General features: G+C 46.9%; 1 protein-coding gene across 6 annotated transcripts in view; it reads left to right on the plus strand.

Annotated features, from left to right (window-relative positions):
• Nucleotides 1-15,811, plus strand: part of LOC132815530 (carbohydrate sulfotransferase 9-like) — a 111,962-nt gene extending 96,151 nt beyond the window's left edge. For all 6 annotated transcript variants that reach the window (XM_060824532.1, XM_060824530.1, XM_060824529.1 and 3 more), the window contains exons 3-4: nt 8,335-8,372; nt 12,606-15,811. In XM_060824532.1, coding sequence (XP_060680515.1) covers nt 8,335-8,372; nt 12,606-13,643 — 1,076 coding nt within the window. In that variant the 3' untranslated portion in view covers nt 13,644-15,811. The remainder of the gene's footprint in view (nt 1-8,334; nt 8,373-12,605) is intronic.
• The last annotated feature ends 2,543 nt before the right edge of the window (nt 15,812-18,354 follow it).

Here is an 18,354-nt window from a genome sequence, read left to right on the forward strand (position 1 = left end):
CTTCGAAGCAGCTCTACATGATTATCCCCTCCTCCTTCCATACCTTTACTTCCCCTTCAAGTCCTCACTTTTTGGCCACGTTCTTTAAATACCTTCTTTGACCACACACAAGGCTAAAATCTGGAGATTCTGGCTCAGAGTCAGGAACACTACCCAGTGCACCATGCGACCACCACTTGAAGACCCGTCAGAGGTCAAAAAAATGTGGTGAGACCAGGAATTCCCTTCCTAAGGGCATTGTGGGTCAACCTACAGCACATGGACTGCAGCGGGTCAAGAAGGCAGCTCACCCCCACCTTCTCAAGGGGCAACTAGGGACGGGCAGTAGATGCTGACCTAGAAGGTGATGCCCACTGATCCACAAGTGAATGTTTCCAATCATTTTTTATTCAACATTAGTTTAGCAAAGTAGCTACTTCCCTATTGGAACATATTGTCATCAGAGATAGCTGGTTGAACCTGAAGGTCACCATGCCTCAGGGGGGCTGAGAGTTTGAGAAGGAGAGTCCTTCATGGTCAAGTCCACCAGTGTGGGAATTGAACCCACGTTGTTGATATTACTCTGCGTCACGAATCTGCTAGCCAGCCAACTGAGCTAGACAATCCCCAGTGCATCACCTCTGAACCGCTTCCAACCCACCGACATTGAGTCATGGAATCTTAGAGTGATACAGCATGGAAACAGGCCCTTCAGCCCAAACTGGTCCGTGCTGACCATGGTGCCCATTCAGTCAGTTCTAATTGCTTGCATTGGGTCCATATCCCTCTAAACCCCTTCCCATCCAAATGTTTTTTTAAATGTTGTATTGTACAAGTCTCTGGCAGTCCATTCCATATAAACACCACTCTCTGTGTGAAGAAGTTGCCCCTCAGGTCCTTCTTCAATCTTTCCCCGCTCACCTTAAACCTATGCCCTTGAGTTTTTCAATTCCCCATCTCTGGGAAAAAGATTACCTGCGTTCACCCTACCTACACCCCTCATGATTTTATATACCTCAATAAGGGCACCCCCTCATTATGGAGGAGAAAGTAAGGTCACCAGATGCTGAACCTCACTTTCAGGTGCATTTTCAGCACCCCCTCATTATTCCATGTTCTAAGGAATGAAGTTTTACACAACCTCTCCCTACAACTCAGGCCTACTAGTCCTGGCAACATCCTTGTAAATCATCTTTGTACTCTTTTCAGTTTAACTATGTTTTTCCTATAACAGGGTGACATCCTTCTGTACGTAGTGACCAGGTACCTGTACACAGTACTCCAGTACACAATACTGCTGTTCAGGAGCCAAATTACAGCTGGAAATACTCATCAAACTGTAACACTCTCTCCACTGGTACGTGGAAAGTGTTAATCAGGGTGTCTCTGGAATGGCTGTACACAGTTCAGTGCCCTGGAGTAACTTGATGAAATATTAAAAGTCACATTATTTTCGGGATTACATGATCCATTCTTTGAAGTGAATTTATGAAGCTAGGAAACTAATCCTCAGAAAGGTTGAAAGGTCATGCCTGTGAACGGGAACCGGTAAGCTGGTGTGCAGAGAGGATTAACTCCACATCAGGGCACAGTTAGTGTTGGCAAGTGAACAGAGTCAATAAAAACTTGTGTTTCCATCAGAGACCTGGGCTGCACAGACTCCCGGCCTAACTGCTGACTTTACCGTACCGGGGAGTCCGTGGATCTTGAATACGTTGGTTACGAGCATATGGACTTCCTTTTTAGTTATTTGAGAAATCTTTTTGTTGTGTTTCTGGCTGCACCTCAGCCCTGTGCTCCTGATGTTTGGGGTAGATCTCCTCGTGGGTCTGCTCCTGGACTTGACCAGACAGTGGGTCGTAGAGGGGGTCATCTCTGCTGACTGCCTGCCCCTCTTCCATAGTTATATTCATGTCTGTGTGTCCCTGGAGAGTGCCCATCAATACTCTCGATGCCAAGAAGTGGGCGCTGTGGGGGGTGTGATGTAGTGTTTTAACTCCCCGTTTGCCAGCTCCCTACCCCTCCCTCATCTTCAAGAACTTGCATTGCCTGTAAACAGCTTTGCAAATAAACTATTCCATTGGAAAACACAAGCGATTTACTGCTGGTGCTTGGATGAAATACCACAGGTGATTCGGCTATGGGCAAAAATAAACATTCCATTGTGTGTAAGAACGCTCACTTCTGTATTTAAGCAAAATATAAACTCTTGTGTTTTCTGCCTGACACTGTCATAACCACACTTTTTTCTTCTTTGTCTTAATCTTTACCTCCTTTGTCATCAGGGAGCTCAGGATTTGTTTTCTTTACATTTTCTATTTGAGGCAATATGTCTCAATGTATCCAAACCATCCTCTCTTTGTCGGTAGCCCATTATTCAATTCCTGCTTTCCCCACCAACCTCCTACTCCGTTAATCCTGCTGAACCCTATCCGTATTCCAATGAAGTCTGCTCTCCGCAAATTAATTTTTCAAACTTTGCGTTGTTGAATGTCATTGTCATCCATCATCCTGAAGCGTCTGAGTATTGTCACTTAGACATTTCCCCATTGACACTTGGTCCACTTCATTCCCAAGCACCATTAGACCATAAGAAGAGTATCCTTTGTTGGGCTGGACATATATCGATGAAGGAAACTCTCCTGCATGCAATCTAGGGATACTTGCCCCTCGCTGCCCTGTACACTAGATCTAGATTAGATTATCTAGATTACTCACAGTGTGGAAACAGGCCCTTCGGCCCAACAAGTCCACACCGACCCGCCGAAGCGCAACCCACCCATACATTTACCCATTACCTAACACTACGGGCAATTTAGCATGGCCAATTCACCTGACCCGCACATCTTTTTGATTGTGGGAGGAAACCGGAGCACCCGGAGGAAACCCACGCAGACACGGGGAGAACGTGCAAACTCCACACAGTCAGTCACCTGAGGTGGGAAATGAACCCGGGTCTCAGGCGCTGTGAGGCAGCAGTGCTAACCACTGTGCCACCGTGCCGCCCAGTTTTTGTTTGGGTCATTGAAGTCTCCCATCATATCAACTCTGCGCTGTTAGCATCGTCCTATAATCTACTTGACGACTTGTTCTGCTACATCCTTACTAGTTGGTGGTATGTAGACTACACCAAACCGTGCAATTATAGCCTGCATGGCCCTTATTTCTAGCCAAATTCATTCTGTCTTTGCACCCTCTGAGACATCCATTTTCCCCCAACACTGCAATGCCTTCTTTCATAATACTGCGACCTCCTCTCCTTTCTATCTGTTCTGAACACCTTGTAACCAGGAATATTTAACCCCCTGAAGTCTTGTCCTTCCTTGAATCAGATCTCTGTTATAGTCACTGTATCAAAATTCCACGTGATATTCTTCACCTGTAACTCCCCAAACTCATTGACTGTGCTGTGTGCATTCACAGTTGAAAATGTGTTGCTGGTTAAAGCACAGCAGGTCAGGCAGCATCCAAGGAATAGGAATTTCCTGTTCCTTGGATGCTGCCTGACCTGCTGTGCTTTAACCAGCAACACATTTTCAACTGTGATCTCCAGCATCTGCAGACCTCATTTTTTACCCTGTGTGCATTCACATGCATACATAGAACCCTGAAGTTGACTTCATTTCTGTCTTCTTTTCTCTAGCTTCACCGAGCTTACTTCTCTCTGTGCTAGTGTTTTGTGAAGCCTAGATATCTCCCTTGGTTCCCACACTCCAGTCAGTTGAAAGCTTTCCCAAAAATACAGGTAAAGCATCCAGCAAGAAACTCAGCCCCAGCTCTATCCCAGTCCAACTCATCTGTGCTCAAGTATCATTTTCCTAAAAACCGCTAATGGGCCCCTTGCTGACAGATTGAGGCCTGGCTTCACTCATGGATGGTTCAGACATCAGATTTGATATTCATTCTCTCAGCCTTGGTCATTAGCGTTTCGCTGCCTGCATAATTGTAACTGGTTCCTTTGTTGTGGGAATTTTTAAATCAGAGCTCCATTATGTAAATGAGTTGTTGTTCTGCCTAATTGGAGTCTCAGCATTCAGCTGACAACAGTAATTGTTCAATGCAATCGTAGCCCAACAGACAAAACTGGGACAGAACATCACCCCATAAACAAACACACAAAGTACACCAAGCTGTCCCAGTGCCGCACTGTCGGAGGGTCAGTGCTGAGGGGTTGCCGCACTGTCGGACGGTCAGTGCTGAGGGAGTGCCACACTGTCGGAGGGTCAGTGCTGAGGGAGTGCCACACTGTTGGAGGGTCAGTGCTGAGGGAGTGTCGCACTGTCAGAGGGTCAGTGCTGAGGGAGTGCCACACTGTCGGACGGTCAGTGCTGAGGGAGTGCCGCACTGTCGGAGGGTCAGTGCTGAGGGAGTGCCGCACTGTCGGAGGGTCAGTGCTGAGGGAGTGCTGCATTGTCACAGGGTCAGTGTTGAGGGAGTGCTGCACTGTCGAAGGGTCAGTGCTGAGGGAGCTCTGCACTGTCCGAGGGTCACTGCTGAGGGAGTGCCGCACTGTTGGAGGGTCAGTGCTGAGGGAGTGCTGCACTGTCGAAGGGTCAGTGCTGAGTAAGTGCCACAATGTAGGAGGGTCAGTGCTGAGGGAGTGGGCACTGTTGGCAGGTCAGTGCTGAGAGAGTGCCGCACTGTCAGAGGGTCAGTCATGAGGGAGTGCCGCACTGTCGGAGGGTCAATGCTGAGGGAGTGCTGCACTGTCGAAGGGTCAGTGCTGAGGGAGTGCCACACTGTCGGAGGGTCAGTGCTGAGGGAGTGCCACGTTGTCGAAGGGTCAGTGCTGAGGGAGTGCTGAACTGTCAGAAAAGGTTAGTTTTCTTAAATGTTATTAATATTTAATGAAGCAAGATTGTATAAAGCTACAGCACAGAGGGATTTGGGGATTCTCTGCATAAATTGTAATATACTTGTACATGTTTTCCCTGTTTCCTGGTGAAATTAAATGTACATTTGGATATGTGGAGAATTGCCCAGGTATGTCCTGTACACACAAAGCAGGACAAATCCAACCCAGCCAATTACTGCCCCATCAGTCTACTCCATCATCAGTAAAGTGATGGGAGATGTCATCAACAATGCTATCAAGCAGCACCTGCTCAGCAATAACCTGCTCAGTGACGCCCAGTTTGGGTTCCACCAGGGCCACTCAGCTCCTGACCTCATCACAGCCTTGGGTCAAGCTGGACAAAAGAGCTGGATTCCAGAGGGGAGAGGGACAGCCCTTGATACCAAGGCTAAATTTGACCGAGTGTGGCATCAAGGAGTCTTGTTAAAATTGGAATCAACGGATATTGGGGGGAAACTACCTGCTGGTTGGAGGCATACCTGACGCACAGGATTGTTTTGGTTGTGGTTGTTTGAGGTCAGTCCTCTCAGTTCCAGGACATCTCTCGCAGGAGTTCCTCAGGCTTGTGTCCTAGACCCAACCCTCTTGAGCTGCTTCATCTGACCTTCCCTCCATCATAGTGTCAGAAGGGGGAATGTTCACAAATGTTTGCACAATGTTCATTACCATTTGCGACTCCTCAGTAGCAGTCCATATTCAAATGCAGCCACATCCAGGCTTAGGATGACAAGTGGCAAGTGACATTCGCATTACACAAATGTCAGACAATGACCATTTCAAACAAAGGAAAATCTAACCATCGCCCCTTGTCATTCAATGGTACCATCACTGAATCTTCCATTATTCCTGATGAAGGGCTTTTGCCCGAAACGTTGATTTCGCTGCTCGTTGGATGCTGCCTGAACTGCTGTGCTCTTCCAGCACCACTAATCCAGACCCTGGGGATCAGTGTTGACCAGGAACTTAATTGGATTCCCCATATAAATACAGTGGCACCAACAGCAGGTAAGAGACTAAAAATACTATAACAAGTAATTCACCTCCTGACTCCCCAAAGCCTGCCCACCATCTGCAAGGCACGAGTCAGGGGTATGATGGAATACTCCCCACTTGCCAGGATGGGGGCAGCCCCCAACAACACTCAAGACACTTGACACCATCCAGGACAAAGCAGCACTGTTGATTGAACCCACATCCACAAATATCCACTCCCTCCACCACAGTCACTCAGTAGCAGCAGTGTGTACCGTCTACAAGATGCACTGCAGAAATTCACCAATGATCCTCAGGCAGCACCTTCCAAACTCACAACCACTTCCATTTGGAAGGATGAGGGCAGCAGATACATGGGAACACCACTCCCTGCAGGGTCCCCTCCAAACCCCTCTCTATCCTGACTTGGAAATATATCACTGTTCCTTCAGTGTCACTGGGTCAGAATCCTGGAATTCCCTCCCTAAGGGCATTGTGGGTCTACCTACAGCACATGGACTGCAGCGGTTCAAGAAGGCAGCTCACCCCCACCTTCTCAAGGGGCAACTAGGGACGGGTAACAAATGTCCAACAATGCCCATGTCCTGCCGGGGACTTACAGGGTCTTTTTATTGGAGTGTGAATGAGTAAATTGTCCCCGGTTTAAGGAGAAGAGGCTTCTGCCTTTAACATTAGATTAGATTACTTACAGTGTGGAAACAGGCCCTTCGGCCCAAAAAGTCCACACCGACCCGCCAAAGCGCAACCCACCCATACCCCTAACCTAACACTACAGGCAATTTAGCATAGCTAATTCACCTGACCCGCATATTTTTGGACTGTGAGAGGAAACCGGAGCAAACCCACGCAGACACGGCGAGAACGTGCAAACTCCACACAGTCAATCGCCTGAGGCGGGAACTGAACCCGGGGTCTCTGGCGCTGTGAGGCAGCAGTGCTAACCACTGTGCCACCGTGCCGCCCACCGTACTGCCTGGTTCCCAACATGATGTGTATTACTCTATGTTGGGAACCAGGTCCAAGTTACTCTGATTTGATAGATGTTGTTACAGAGACATGGAGCAAGATGCACATGGAATGTTATAATCCTGCAAGATCCTGCGCTGTTTCCCCAGACCTGCCCCCTCCCATATCTGCCAGACATCATCGTACTCGCTGGTGTTGAAGACTGTCCTCAGCATCAACCTCCCAAAGCCTTACACCCTTATACCCCTCGTCTTCTGACCCTTCTCAATGGAGGAGGTGACTTCCTTTCACTCCGATGCTGTGAGTCTTTGGGGAGCGTTCTTCTCCACTTGGGGTGGTCTTGAGCTAGAGATTCCCACGGGTCCATTGGCAAATTGCATCTTTGCAGGAGAGGCTTTGAGGATGTCTGTGAAGAGGTTCTCTGCCCTCCAGGTAACCACTTGCCATGACAACGTTCAAAGTAGAGTGCTTGTTTTGGATGAGTTGGATCAGGCATGGAGCCAGGGTGATCCGTGCCAGCACAGCTCATTGACCTAATAATGCCTCAATACCAGGGCCACCAGGCCAAGCGAGGACCCTGTTCTTGGAGTGCTTATCCTGCCTGAAGCAGGGTTCCCAGCCAAAGACATGGTCGCAGAGATATGGACAATGTATCGCCGATACCTCAAACCACGTCAGAGATATGACCAGTGAAGCCTTCATACAAACCTGCTCATCTATGGGCTTAGCCCATAATGTGTAAACTCCAGAAATTGCTCTCTGATTTATTTATTAACAACTAGCATGGGGGTGGCACGGTGGCTCAGTGGTTAGTACTGCTGCATCACAGTGCCAGGGACCCAGGTTCGATTCCCACCTTGGATGACTGTCTGTGTGAAGTTTGCACATTTTCCTCATGTCTATGTGGGTTTCCTCCCACAGTGCAAAGATGTGCAGGTCAGGTGAGTTGGCCATGTTAAATTGCTGCATTATTCAGGAGTAAATATAGGGTAGGGGAATGAGTCTGGGTGGGTTATTCTTCGAAAGGTCAGTGTGGACTTATTAGGTCAAAGGGCCTGTTTCCACACTGTAGAGAATCTAATCTAATCAAACTGTAAGTACTGATAGCTTCACTGGATTGCTGCTCCAAAACCCAGGCTATAATTCTGCCTTCAGAGGTGGTTTATTTCACTTCAATTTCTTGGAATGTGGGTGTCACTGTCTGGGCTGCCTGTCCCTAGTTGCCCCTTGTGAAGTTAGGGGGTTGAGCTGCCTTCTTGAACCTCTGCAGTCCATGTGCTGTAGGTAGACCCACAATGCCCTGAGGGAGGGAATTCCAGGATTTTGACCCAGTGACACTGAAGGAACGGGCAATATATTTCCAAGTCAGGATGGTGAGTGGCTTGGAGGGGAACTTGCAGGGGGTGGCGTTCCCATGTACCTGCTGCCCTTGTCCTTCCAGATGGAAGTGGTCATAGGTTGGAAGTAGATTCATTTACAATTCTAAAGATTATATTTACCTGACCATTAATCTTGATCTTCTGTTCTGTTTTTTCTTTTAGTGTTGAGATACAAGATTCAACAGGACCAAACTACGAAGGTAACTGACACTCATGACCTTGTTGTACAATGTTGTGCATGGGAACCATGAGAACATATCAAAAATAGGAACAGGAGGAGGCTGTTCAGCCCTTCAACTCTGCTCGGCCATTCTAGATCATAGTTGATTATCTTCCACAATTCCATGCTATCCCATACTCCTTGCTGTTGTTAGTTACACAAGTCTAACATATTCACATTGGAACTCAGTCATTGAGTGAGTTCCCATAGCCCCAAAGATTTACCACCCTCTCAGTGAGTAAGTTTTTTTTCATTTTGATTTATTTATTCATGGGATGTAGGCATTGTTGGATTGCATTTTCCTGGAGCCCTTAGAAAGGTTAATGACCTACTTTTTTGAAGAAATGATGATATATTTCGAAGTCAGGATGGTGAGTAGCTTGAAAGGCAATTTGTAGGTTCACTCCCTCCATGATCACTACCTGGTCGCAGCAGGGTATACCATTTACAAAATGTGTTTCAGAAATTCACCAAAGATCCTTAGGTAGCTTTCTAAACCCATGACCACTTCCATCTCGAAGGATAAGGGCAGCAAAGTGGAAGCAATGGCCTAGTGGTATGATCCCTGGACTGTTGATCCAGCGACCCATAGAAAGTTCTGGAGGCATGAGTTTGAATCCCGCCATAGTGGAATGTGAATTCAATAAAAATCTGGAATTAATCTAATGATGGCTGTACATCAATTGTTGGAAAAACCCATCTGGGTCACTAATGTCCTTCAGGGAAGAAAACTGCCATTTTTACCTGGTCTGGCCTACATGTGACTCCAGACCCACAGCAATGTGATTGACACTTAACTGCCCTCTGGGTAATTAGGGATGGGTAATAAATGCTGGCCCGGCCAGTGACACCCTCATCCAATGAACTAAATTTTTTCAAATACATGAGAACACCACCCCCTGCAAGTCCTCCTCCAAGCCTCTCATCATCCTGATTTGGAAATATATCGCCGTTCCTTCAGTGTCGCTGAGTCAGAATCCTGGAATTCCCTCCCTAAGGGCATTATGGGTCTACCTACAGCCCATGGACAGCAGCGGTTCAAGAAGGCAGCTCACCCCCACCTTCTCAAGGGGCAACTAGGGATGGGGAAGAAATGCTGACCCAGCCAACAATACAAGAATTCACAATACTAAATTAATAAACAAAGACTCTCCCTGCTCCCTGTTTAAATTCTGGTCTGGATACATTTAGGGACTGTCTTACATTGATAGCACTCATTTTCATCATTTCAATTTTGTTCATAAGTGGAAATATTGATAGAGACATAGAAACTGGGAGCAGGAGTAGGCCATTCAATCCTTCAAGCCTGCTCCACTATTTAATAGGGTCATGGCTGATCGTCCAACTCAGTCCCTTGTTCGACTTTCTCCCCAGACCCAATCGATCCCTTTATCCCTAAGAACCATGTCTAACTCATTGTTGATTCAATGTTTCGACCCCAACCACTTCCTGTGGTAGAGAATCCCACAGGCTCCCCACTGTAAGACATTTCTCCCCATTTCAGTCCGAAATGGCCCACCCCGTATCCTTAGACTGTGACCCTCCTGGTTCTGGACTCCCCAGTCACCGGGAACATCCTTCCTGTGTTTACCCGGTCTAGCCCGGTCAGAATTTTATATTTGATCATGAGATCGCCCCTCATTCTTCTGAACTCCAGTGAATATAGTCCTAACCAATCCAGTCCCTCCTCCTACATCAGGAATCAGTTTGGGAAAGCTATCATATCTGAGATATTACATAGTGACCAAGAATCTTCCAACAACTCATCTAATTGAGGATTAATCTTCACTAAAACCTGAGTTCCAAAATACCATGTCCTTGTCAAATACCATGACCCTGCTGGGGGGTAAGATTCAGGATCATGGGTGTGTGACATCCCTCACCTCCACAACTGGAACTGGAAACACCCAAAACATTTAACAGCATTCCGTGTGTTCCTAACCATCGTCCTTTGACCTTTATTGACATTACTGTCAGATTTACAACCCTTTCAGAGAAGAAATTTCTCCTCATCTCTGTCTAAATTGTCTTATTCTGAGATTATACCCTCTGGTCTTATATAGATAAGTTGCAGAGCTGGGCAGAAAGGTGGCAAATGGAGTTCAATGTAGCTAAGTGTGAAGTCATTCACTTTGGTAGGAGTAACAAGAAGATGGATTACTGGGCTAATGGTAGGCTACTTGGTAGTGTGGATGAGCAGAGGGATCTTGGTGTCCGTGTACACAGATCTCTGAAAGTTGCCACCCAGGTAAATAGTGCTGTGAGGAAGGTATATGGTGTACTGGGCTTTATTGGTAGAGGAATTGAGTTCAGGAGTCCTGAGGTCATGTTGCAGTTGTATAAGACTCTGGAGCGGCCTCATCTGGAGTATTGTGTGCAGTTTTGGTCGCCATACTATAGGAAGGATGTGGAGGCATTGGAACGAGTGCAGAGGAGGTTTACCAGGATGTTGCCTGGCATGGTAGGAAGATCGTATGAGGAAAGGCTGAGGCACTTGGGGCTGTTCTCGTTGGAGAAAAGAAGGTTTAGGGGAGATTTGATAGAGGTGTACAAGATGATTAGGGGTTTAGATAGGGTTGACAGCGAGAACCTTTTTCCGCTAATGGAGTCAGCTGTTACTAGGGGACATAGCTTTAAATTAAGGGGAGGTTGTTATAGGACAGATGTTAGGGGTAGATTCTTTACTCAGTGGGTTGTGAGTTCATGGAATGCCCTGCCAGTAGCAGTGGTGGACTCTCCCTCTTTATGGGCATTTAAACGGGCATTGGATAGGCATATGGAGGTTATTGGGCTAGTGTAGGTTAGGTAGGCTTTGGTCGGAGCAACATCGAGGGCCGAAGGGCCTGTACTGCGCTGTATTTTCTATGTTCTATGTATGTCCTAGACTTTCCCACAAGGGGAAGTAATAATCAATCAAATAAGCACAACAACATCTCTACTTCCACAGGAGGCTAAGGAAATGCAGCATGTTTACAAGGATCCTTACCAATTTTTACAAATTCTCCAGAGAAAGCATCCTATCCAGGTGTATCACAGTGCGGTACGGCAACTGCTCTGCCCAAGATCACAAAAACTACAGAGTTGTGAAGACAGCCCAGTCCATCACACAAACCAGCCTTCCATCCACTGACTCCATCTACACTTCCCACTGTCTTGGGAAACTAGCCAACATCATCAAAGGCTCCTCCCACCCCGGTTATACTCTCTCCCACCCTCTTCTATTGGGCAGAAGATACGAAAGATTGAAAACACATACCAACAGATTCAAAAACAGTTTCTTCCCCGCTGTTATCAGACTTATGGACAGACCTCTCATATATTAGAGCTGATCTTTCTCTGCACCTTCTCTGTAGCTGTAACACTATATCCTGCATTCTGTTCTATTATCCTGACATACATATGTAAGGTATGATTTGTATAGTTAGCACGCAAAATAATATTTTTCACTGTACATGTGATAATAATAAATCAAAATCAACTCAAAGTCTTTCCACATCTACCCTGTCAATTCCCCTAAGAATTTGGTATGTATCAATAAAGTTATGTCTTGTTTTTTGATATTCTGGTGAGTACAGGTCAAATTTACTCAGCCGCTCCTCATACGACCGTCCCTTTGGGATCAGCTAAGTGAACTTTCTCTGGACTGTCTCCAATGCCAGTCCTTCGATAAGGAGCAAGACTTTTAAGACTTCATTTATAGCATCTTAAAAGGTTTGAAGTTTGCATTTCCCATTTTCTAATGTATTTGCTGGACTTTGGGTTGCACCAGGCGATCAGACTTCCGCTTTTATTTAAAGCACGCGCACAAAAAAAAAACCAAGAATGCTGGAGAAACTCAGCAGGTCTGGCAGCATCTGTGGAGAGAGAAACAGAGTTAATATTTTGAGTCCAGTGACCCTTCAGCCATGCCACTTGGTCATTGCCTGATTCTGACCCCTGGGCTGCTCAGCACTCTGATCTCCCTTGATCCGTAGAGTGTGGGCGCAGATGTAGACCATTCAGCCCATCTGCCAGACCTGTGGAGTTTCTCCAGCAATTTCTGTTTGTGTTTGTTTGGGATCTCCATCACCCTCAGTTCTTTCTTTTACCTCAGCTTTCTTTTATCTCACCTCACTCCTTTCTTTTTCCGCCCACCACCCCCAACTCCCCACCCACACACCCCTTGCCCCCCAATGCCCCACCCTCCCATTCCCACCCCACCCACCTTCTGCAGGTCTGGATTGGACCCACAGAGATGCAGGAGAAAAGTGTGGAGGCCAAGGCTGACCGAGTGAAGGGTCCGAGCCCCAGGACTGGGCCTGGGACTGGGACTGAGCCTGGGCCTGCCAGGGATGGGACCTCTCTGAGGAAGCAGAGGAAGGTGGGGAGCCTGCTGCTGAAGAGATTTCTCCAGCCCGCGCCACTGGGCCCGAGGAGTGAGCGGACGCTGGCGGTGGACGAGGACCACGAGCGGAGGAGGCTGCACGTCGCTGAGTTCTGCAGGAAGTATCAGGTCAGCAGGCCCAGGGGCTCCCTTAACAGGCTTGTCTCGCGGGTGTACGTGGAGGACAGGCACAAGCTGCTGTACTGCGAGGTGCCCAAGGCTGGATGCTCCAACTGGAAGAGGGTCCTGATGGTGCTGAATGGCCTGGCCTCCTCCCCGTACAACATCTCCCACCAGTTTGTGCACTACGGGACACACCTCCGCCACTTGGACAGCTACAGCCTACACAAGAGCTACCAGCTCCTGGGCAGCTTCACCAAAGTGCTGTTCGTGAGGGACCCCATGGAAAGGCTGGTGTCCGCCTTCAGGGATAAGTTCGAGCACCCCAACGTCTACTACCACCCGGTGTTTGGCAAGGCCATCCTCAGGAAGTACAGAGCCAACGCCAGTGCCGAGGCACTGGGCACAGGGGCTGGCGTGACCTTCGGTGAATTTGTTCACTACCTCCTGGATCCACAGAAGCCCGTTGGCATGGACATCCACTGGGAGCCCATCAGCCGGCTCTGCTCGCCCTGCCTCATCGATTACGACTTTATTGGGAAGTTCGAGGATCTGGAGAAGGATGCCAACTACTTCCTAAAGCTGATTGGTGCTCCTGTCGATCTCCAGTTCCCCAGTTTCAAAGACCAGCATTCCAGTGATGAGAGAACCACACCATTGGTTGTCAAACACTATCTCCTTCAGGTACCACCCTTGCAAAGGCAACAACTCTACAATTTTTATTACCTGGACTACCTCATGTTTAACTATTCAAAGCCACGCTTTTGATACATTTGCGGGGGGGGGCCCTGAGAAATGGCAGTAATTTATCAATCAGGAAAGCTTAATATATTCTGTGATGTAGATCTTATTTTGATGTCTCCTGCAGGTGGACTCTTATTTGAACTTGGAGCCTTCAAAGTATTTTCTTACTCTTTCTTTTACTCAGTAGAATAACAGGGTGATGGGATTGAAAATGGTGGCCCCCCCCCCCACCATCCTCAGCTCAGTTCCTTCAAAGATAAATGCAGTGTGCTGTTCATCTAATTGATGAACAGGATAAGGTACATAGGTGGGATCGAAAGACTGGAATCCTAGCCTCCACTGATGAAGTTATTCCCAGCTGAGGTGCCCACACTTTGCATGAGGCATTCCTGAACTGGGGAAGGGGAGATTCGTTCCGTCAAGGTACCTATGTGTGGGCAGAGTGATGCAGGCTGTGGTGCACTCCACAGTCGAATAGCATCGCCTGGCCTCACGGTCAGGAAACCTCTTGCGTCAGGAATGGCTTTCTCAGAGAGAATCTTGGAGGTTGTCATCCCATCCCTGGGGCAAGAGTCTTCATGGGTGAAAAGGAAATGATGGAGAAAATTGTAAGGGGACTGATAAGGTAGATGTTTACAGCTAGCAGTCTATGAGGTGATAATTACTCCTAACTCTTTCTTTCCAATCAGGATGATGTGTAACCGAGGGAGAGAATGTTGGATCATCCTGGTGTATCTCTTTTTTTCACTCTGCGCGACCAGCTGAGGGGATTTGGAAATGATTTCCCCAGTTGCCCTTTCTAAAGGTGCTTGGATTTTCCTTCCTTCACTCAGGGGATATTGGTGTCTCTGAAAAGACCAGCAATTACCCATCCCTAATTGCCTCTGAAACTGTGTGGCTTGCTCAGTCATAAGACATAGAAGTGAAAGTGGGCCATTCAGCCCATCGAATCTGCTCTGCCTTTCAATGAGGTCCTGACTGTGGGCCATTACAGGGGGCAGTTAAGAATCAACCACATTGCTGAGTGTCTGCAGCCATATGTAGGCCATGCTGCATAAGGATGGCAGATTTACCTATCTAAAAGGATGTTAGTGAACCAGGCTTCTGAGGAAGGGTCACTCGACATCAGCTCTGGTTTCTCTCCACAGTTGTCGCCAGGCCTGATGAGCTTTTCCAGCAACTTCAATTTTTGTTAGTGAACCAGATGGGTTTTTACCACAATCGAGGAGTTACTTGATGGTGGTTAGCTCAGTTCTCTGAACAGCTGGCCTTGGAAGGCATTGTAGCACCAACAGCATGGGTTCAATTCCCGTACCAGCTGTGGGTAGCACAGCCATCTGACTTTCTCAACCTCTTCCTGAGGCGAGGTGTCCCTTGGTTTAAACCATCACCAGACATCTTTTTTTCATTAGATTGCTTACAGTGTGGAAACAGGCCCTTCGGCCCAACAAGTCCACACCAACCCGCCGAAGCGCAACTCACACATACCCCTACATTTACCCCTTACCTAACACTACGGGCAATTTAGCATGGCCAATTCACCTGACCAGCACATCTTTGGACTGTGGGAGGAAACCGGAGCACCCGGAGGAAACCCACGCAGACACGGGGAGAATGTGCAAACTCCACACAGTCAGTTGCCTGAGTCGGGAATTGAACCCGGGTCTCAGGCGCTGTGAGGCAGCAGTGCTGCCCACTAATCTCTCTCCAATGAGAGAGCAGGCCCAATATCTTGTAGGAGTACGGTGCTGCTCAAGATCAGAGTGAAATTACTGACGTTAACTTTTATTTTTAGCTGATTTAATTTGTTGACATTAGATATCCCCAGCAGTGCCGGGAGTTGAATTCTTGGTCATTAATCTAATCCTCCAAAGGGCAAATCCACGAGGGTAACCACTACAAACAGTGCCACTGTTTTCTCATTACCAGTTTAACATCAGTTGGGCATCAATTTAACAGTTGCCAGGCACACAAGTTACGGCAATTCTGAGGACTGGATTTTCCTCGCCCTCTTCTGCTCAGGTCATGGAAGCTCTTGCATCTCCCCGGCAACCCCACATTCTTGGGTTAGGTAAAAACAATGACTACGGATACTGGAAACCAGATTCTGGAGTATAGTGGTGCTGGAAAAGCACAGCAGTTCAGGCAGCATCCGAGGAGCAGGAAAATCGACGTTTCAGGCAAAAGCCCTTCATCAGGAATACAGGATGAAGGGCCGAAACGTCGATTTTCCTGCTCCTCGGATGCTGACTGAACTGCTGTGCTTTTCCAGCACCACTCTACTCCAGATTCTTGAGTTAGGGTCAATTGCTAAAACACAATAGGGGACCAAGAGCTAACAGGAGCCAATCACAAAAGGCATAGAACCCCCACCTCCTTCAGGGTTTGTAGAATGCCTTAGTTCTTCAACAGGGTGGGTTCTGGGCCCATTAAAAATACCCTGCCAATACATGCTGCTGCTTGCCCTAACCCCAGTCGCTCTGAGGTGACTCCTGAAACAGGGGAATTTGTATGGTGCTGCTCCTAGCCATCAGCATTTAAAGATAGAGGGGTGTGAGTGGGTCAGGGAAGATGGGGGGGATTGGTGAGGAGTGGTAGGGGCTAAACGTGGGTTGTGGAGAAGGGGAAAATGGGCTTCCCATAGAGGGCATAGATAAAGCAATCAGGATTGGGTCACCCATATTGTTCAATCCTCCCGAATGCCTCTGACCCTTGGGTTAAATAGGGACCAGATAATGGAGGAGAAAAATCTTAGTCTTAAAAGTTACTACAAGTAGGATTGATTTCATTGTTTCTGCATTACAATCCTGGTCGTAAAAATAACTAATAATGAATAATTTTCTTAGGGTTTAAACCTAATCACAAATGTGGAATTTATTTCAGTTTTGTTTGGTTTCCATTGTAATGGTGGTAATGAAATAAAATGACTTATATTTTCATACGATGCCATTGGATTCATTCTGTTTGGGGTCACCCAGCTCAGTTCACTTTGTAACGTAGCGTGATGCCAACAAGATGGGTTCAATCCTAATTCCATAGTCCCCAAGTAGGACCCACATTCTCGATCCTTCCTGTGATGTGGGGACCTTCAGATCTGCCTCAATGCCATTGTCTGTCTCTCTCTCTCTCTCTCTCTCTCTTCCTCTCTGATGAGTGAGAGCAGCCTACAGGCCTGCAGGAATTGGCAATCCTCCATTCATGTTGCCTTTCAAGGTGAAGTGGACCATGGTTATCACAACAAGTACCATGCGTCAGCAAAGGAAGTGGGTGTGTAAATACCTGAACTGTAATTCTGCCAAGTCTCATGGTGGGAGTGTTTGTCTTACAAAATCTATACGGTGAGTATCAACGTTCAACATCACTGAGTCAACTTTAGCTAATTCCATCAGAGTGAGGGCCTTTTACAAACTGACAGAACTCGCTACGGTTTGGTAACAGTTGTAACTTTGAGTCCCAGTTCAGAATGAAAGTCTGTTATGGAACATATCAAGCCCTCCCAAAATATATTAAGAGTGGACTCTATTTTAAAGATGGTGTGTTCTAGATGTAACTTGATTGATGAAACTATCAGATTTGAAGCAAAACACACCTTATTTGTACACTATTAGTTAAAATGCAACAAAAGAAAGAAGAAATTGGAATAACTTAACTGTATTGGAATACTTAACAGAATGGATTTGGTTTGATCGCTGAGCTGGAAGGTTCAATTTCAGACGTTTCGTCTCCATCCTGGGTAATGTCATCAGTGAGCCTCCAGACAAAAGCATTGGTGATTATTCCTGCTTTCTATTTATATGGTTGGCTTTCTTTGGATAGGTGACGACATTTCCTATGATTATGTCATTTCCTGTGGTGATGTCATTTCCAGTTCTTTTTCTCACGGGGTGGTAAATCGGGTCCAAGTCAGTGTGTTTGGTGATAGAATTCTGGTTGGAATGCCATGCTTCTAGGAATTCTCATGTATGTCTCTGGCTTGTCCTAGGATGAAGTGTTGTCCCAATCGAAGTGGTGTCCTTCCTCATCTGTATGTAGTGAGAGAGGGTCTTTTTCTGGCTAGTTGATGTTCATGTATCCTGGTGGCTAGTTTACTGCTTGTTTGTCCAATGTAGTGTTTGTTACAGTTCTTGCACGGTATTTTATAATTGACATTGGTTTTGCTTGGTGTCTATATAGAGTCTTTCAAGTTCATTAGCTGCTGTTTTAGTGTGTTGGTGGGTTTGTAGGCTACCATGATGCCAAGGGGTCTGAGTAGTCTGACAGTCATTTCTGAGATGTCTTTGGCGTAGGGGAGAGTGGCTAGGGTTTCTGGATGTGTTTTGTCTGCTTGTTTGGGATTGTTGCTGAGAAATCTGCAGACTGGGTTCATTGGGTACCCATTCTTTTTGAATACACGGTATAGGTGATTTTCCTCTGCTCTGTGTAGTTCCTCTGTGCTGCAGTGTGTGTTGGCTCATTGAAATAATGTTCTTATACAGCTTCGTTTGTGGGTGTTGGGATGATTGCTTCTGTAGTTCAGTATTTGGTCCATATGTGTTGTTTTCCTGTAGACGCTGGTTTGAAATTCCCTATTGGCTGTTCACTTTACTGAGACTTCTTGCTGAGATTTCGACTGGGACACCACTTCGACTGGGACAACACATCCATCCTAGGACAAGCCAAACAAAGACACACATGAAAATTCCTAGAAGCATGGCATTCCAACCGGAATTCTTATCAACAAACACATTGACTTAGA

The sequence above is a fragment of the Hemiscyllium ocellatum genome, chromosome 4, assembly GCF_020745735.1.
Source record: "Hemiscyllium ocellatum isolate sHemOce1 chromosome 4, sHemOce1.pat.X.cur, whole genome shotgun sequence".
NCBI classification, from domain to species: domain Eukaryota; kingdom Metazoa; phylum Chordata; class Chondrichthyes; order Orectolobiformes; family Hemiscylliidae; genus Hemiscyllium; species Hemiscyllium ocellatum.